This window comes from Lolium perenne, chromosome 3 (genome assembly GCF_019359855.2).
Source record: "Lolium perenne isolate Kyuss_39 chromosome 3, Kyuss_2.0, whole genome shotgun sequence".
NCBI lineage: Eukaryota > Viridiplantae > Streptophyta > Magnoliopsida > Poales > Poaceae > Lolium > Lolium perenne.
The window spans coordinates 337,995,897-338,000,379 of NC_067246.2; the positions used below are offsets into that span (position 1 = coordinate 337,995,897).

At 43.8% G+C, this 4,483-nt stretch overlaps 1 protein-coding gene across 1 annotated transcript; it reads right to left on the reverse strand.

Moving 5' to 3' along the window:
- Nucleotides 1–3,082: 3,082 nt before the first annotated feature.
- On the reverse strand, nt 3,083–4,170 carry LOC127345951 (glutathione S-transferase 1). Its single transcript, XM_051372496.2, has 3 exons — nt 3,932–4,170; nt 3,802–3,850; nt 3,083–3,691 (listed from the first exon to the last, which is right to left on the reverse strand). Exons 1-3 carry the CDS (start codon nt 4,079–4,081, stop codon nt 3,228–3,230), a joined length of 663 nt encoding a protein of 220 aa, XP_051228456.2. The 5' UTR covers nt 4,082–4,170; the 3' UTR covers nt 3,083–3,227.
- Between the last annotated feature and the right edge of the window lie 313 nt (nt 4,171–4,483).

Here is a 4,483-nt window from a genome sequence, read left to right on the forward strand (position 1 = left end):
CACGTATTTGCCCATTAATCCGGTATAGAGGGAGTACATGAAATGAAGATGGGATGGGTATCGGTTGCAGGCGGGGATGAAATGGACTAATCAAAAGGATCGGTGATGTGGCCAATTCGGTGACTCAGCACGCCCGAATCAGAGCGATACGGAGCCCCTCGTCCAACCCTGCCTCGCAGCTCACCGGAGCCTCGCCGGCCACCACTGCCCCGCCTCCTTCTCCCACCTCTGTTCCACCCCAACGCGCAAATCCTACCGCCCCCTTCTGGCCAGCGTCGACCACGAACCTGACCGGCCACGCGCTGCTTACACTGCTCATCCCCGACTGGGTGGTTAAGCTGTAATCTGTACCTTGTTAACCACATAGTTTTCTTGCGTGTGAAATGTTAGTTCTGTTTTGTTTACATAACGACCAATCTGGTTTCTGTGTTTTTCTGCACTTACAAATGAATAAAACTTGACCATGCTTGATTATTTGGCCATTTATTTTGTATGCACTTGTTATTGTGTAATTTTCCTTATGGCTTCTATTTTCCCTGATATCATGAGCTTTAGTTCGTACATCATGAGCTTTGATTGTCATGTGTGGCTTCTCCACCGCTGAAATCATTTAGCATTCATCTGATAGGTTGATGGTGGGCTTGGGAATTTTTTCTAATGTCTGGTGAAGTTGTGCATGGTGTGTTTTCTTATGCATTTGAACATTGTTATTCTTCGCATGCTTGCGTTTGTGCAATATTTCCCCTGATATAATTAAAGACTAAAGTATAGCAAGAAACACATACTAGCAGAACACAGTTTGTTGTCTTAAGTTCATGCAATATAGTATTCATTTGAACTAATATAGTTCTAGTTGGGACTTTTTTTGTTTGTTTTCTGCTAGCACCTCTTAACTATAAAATAATCTAGGATATAATCATATAATGAAATATTGGGCTATTACCATGTGTTTATGCATAATTTATTATGCCTTAAATGCGTGGAATATTTCCATTTTACCAGAAGATTCGTTCGAAATAGCTTCTGTATACTTGCTCAGCAAATCTTCCTTGGAATTTTTTTAAGGTTGCAATACTACAAGTATAAGATAATCTTCCTTCATGAAACCTACTCGAATGAAATGGTTCAAATTGAAAAAGGCACAGTTCCTCAAAATGAAAACTCTGGAGGCAAATTAAAAAAAAAATCCGTTTTGCCTTCTCCAGTGAACTACTGAGTACTGGTAGATGAATACCAACATATGATTATTCTGTCCATCTCTTAAGTTCGGTCAGTCCGTGTTAATTTCTCTATGGTTTGATTCTAATGGTGTTAAAATAATGGTTTGTTCTGTGTACCGTGTTGTTAAATCTGGAATAACAGTTCATTTCAATATTGCGCATCTTACTCAATGCTGATGGGGCTCACTTTTTTAAAACATTCCAGCATCATCTTTAAAAAATATAAGATCAATTCAAACTGGTCAGGTTCTCTAACAGTGCGTAAAGAGTGCCGCAAAGTACTTCTTCAGTAATACCATCTGCATCTTACTCCACACAAGCTTCAGAAAACAAACCAAAGCAGGTATGCTAGTTCTGTTTCCTGATTTGACTGTTCTATTGTTGGGTGCTTTACCTTTTTTTGGTTTACGATCTCGCAGGTATGCTAGTCTTTCAGGCAATTGAGGAGCCCCTCCTCCTTGTGGTTCAAAGATGTATTACAGACATTAGACTTTGGGCTCACAGATGTAGGAATGTAGATTCTCGCTCTACCCTCCTATCTTGGTGTAATTTTTATGATCCGCCTTGAATCCCTCTCCTCTTCTTCCCGTCTTCCTCTAAAATGTTGTAATGAGCTACCCTGTAACTCCCCGCAGTTGTTGATATAAAGGTTCAGACTGGCGCAAACCCGCCGTAGTCACAGTCAAAAAAATATTTTCGATTAAGCTCTTCATTTTACCTACACCAGATTTCTTGAGGCATGAATTATTGATTCGATAGGACAAACTAATTCAGTTGCTTTTATAGACTATAATTTATCAGAAAATCTCGAGTCTTGTCTATTCTCTTCTTGATATCCATGTGATACTAACATTTAGTTGTAGAAGAGCTGAGTATTGTGTATTTACCCTCCATCAACAATGTTAATCACGTAACACCCTAGTTTTCTCCTTTTGAGGCCAATGGTTCACGCATATCTTCATCTAAACTGTAAATTATCAGTAGACTATATTTTTATAATTTTATTAATTGTTTCGTGGTTCCTATTTTTGAATATTTTTTTCTTCTCTTTGGTGATCAAAGTTGATGAGTGCTGGCGTTCTGTCTATTCCTAGTACCTTGAGTAGTTGGTTTATCCTGGGAAGTTAGTATGTGGTCTCCTTTTGGTGAACTTTGTTTGCTGTGATGTTTGTTTTGTCTGAACATATAGCAGTGAAAGGTGGTAAGAGGTTTTTGCGCCATAGTGACACTTGGACTTGGAGCGTCACAGTGGGTTTCTATTAATGCCCAGCTCGCTTCTCTTTTCCCTACCCCTTTCTCGTGAAGCGTCACAGAGGTTTCTGTTTTTGCGTCACAATTGAACATTGTATTTCCGTTTTGTTATGAAATGAAAAGGGGTGAGAAACCCGGTTGAAAATAAAAACACCATACTTTACTTTTTTTTGCGATGTTTTCTTGCATTCCGGTTCAAGATGAGGGGCTGATTTTATCCATGCTCGGACGGTAGCAAATTAACGACCAACGTACACGGACACCGATTGAGCTTTAATACTGTAGTAGACAAAAATTAGGCATGATCAATACTATCCATTTATTCCACATCAAATTCACTTTGACACAAGGAAATTACTTTGTCCCGGATCTCGCATGAAGGAAATCGCGTTGTTTCGTTGCTTTTCAGTACGTTCATATCTCAAAGCATCAACGTTCAGTGAATGGACTCATCATAGGCGGGCATAAACATCTACTCCCTTCGTACACAAATAAGTGTACATACAGGATTTTCAAGATAAATTATGAAGTGTAGTGAAAAATATATTGAGACATGCATCTCTTCTCTTTAATTCTTTCACCTTTAATGAGCTTAGTGTAGGTAAAAAACAAGAAGAATATGTACTTAATATTATTGAGTTTGATTTCCATGTGATAAAAAAAATTAATGTACATTGAAAAGATAGAAGTACACTCTTTCGTGAACAAAGTTTAGAGGTAAATGTCCACTTATTTAAAGACGGAAAGAGTACGCAACTAAAACTTGGTAGGCATATTCTTGCATACCCTCTGCACCGCCGGCCTCGCCATCAGGCTCTCCCACCAGGCCTTCACCTTGGGGTACTCATCGAACAGCGACGCGTACGGCGTCGTCATGAAGTAGAAGGTGAATGGGATGTGGTTCAGATCGGCGAAGCTGACGTTGTCCCCGGCCAAGTACCTGCTCTTCTCCAGCCGGGCCTCGTAGATCCCCAGCACACCCCTCAGCCGCTCCAGGCTCTCGTCGACGACGGTCTGGTTCGTCGGCGCGGTACGCATGATGGAGGGATTGATGATGCACTCGAACACCGCGGGCGCGATGGCCGGGTAGTACTGCTGGGCCTCCACCTCCGTCCACACGTCCACCATTGCTGATTCTACGATGCCGCTGTTTTCTCCGAGGAGGTCGAGGTCGGCTGTCCCGTACTTGCGGATGACGTACTTGGCGATAGCGCGCGACTCTGTGAACTCACTCGTCGGCAGTGTTTGTTAGAGAAGCGAATCTTAATAGATTAACATAACAGACAGGAATGAATGATTCGTGTCAAGTACGGATGGATGGAGGGCTCACCGAACAGGACGAGATCGCCATCTTGGAACCCAGGCATCAACCCAAACGGCTGCAAGGAAAAGGTAGCATCTTATCTCTGTCAGAAATCATCACCTGATACGGTGAGACCGACGAATTGTCGTCTGCTTACGTTTAGCTGGAGGTGTTGGGGGCGCTTGTGCTCGCCGGCGAGGTAGTCGACGGGCACGAGCTCGTACTCGGCACCGACCTCCTCCAGGAAGAGCATCACCCGTGCGACGTTCGTCAACATCGGGTGCCCGAACACCTTCATCGGAGACATGTTTGTCCGTGAACGTGATGGATGCTCTACGTACAGGAGAGGGCAGATACTGGAGCAGGACTGCTCTGCTCTCTAGTGTGTGTGTGTGGGAGGAGGCCTTGGATGTTGATCTCTATTTATACACAGAGCAGGGAGCACCACACCCGCAAGGAAATCCACTTGCTCCTTAAGGCATCTCTAACGAGGCGATGCAAAAGTGCGTCTGGGACTAAGGCCAGCGGCCCGACACATAGTGATTGGGCTGTCCGCGAAGATGTAAACCTGGCCCAAATATGTGCCTTGGATATGCCGAGTGTCCGCTCGCGTCTGGCGGATGTTTCGTCGGGCCTGCCTGGCAGCGGCCCATGCTCGATGCATTTTCTCAGCCGCGCCAGTATTGGCGCCGAGGCGTCGCTTCGGCAG

What these genes read in the sequence shown, in the direction of transcription:
- LOC127345951 (XM_051372496.2), bottom strand. Translation starts at nt 4,081, where the DNA reads ATGTCTCCGATGAAGGTGTTCGGGCACCCGATGTTGACGAACGTCGCA. An exon ending in CCCAACACCTCCAGCTAAAC is followed by an intron (nt 3,851 to 3,931) that starts GTAAGCAGACGA and finishes TTTTCCTTGCAG; the next exon opens with CCGTTTGGGTTGATGCCTGG. An exon ending in TGGCGATCTCGTCCTGTTCG is followed by an intron (nt 3,692 to 3,801) that starts GTGAGCCCTCCA and finishes GTGAGTTCACAG; the next exon opens with AGTCGCGCGCTATCGCCAAG.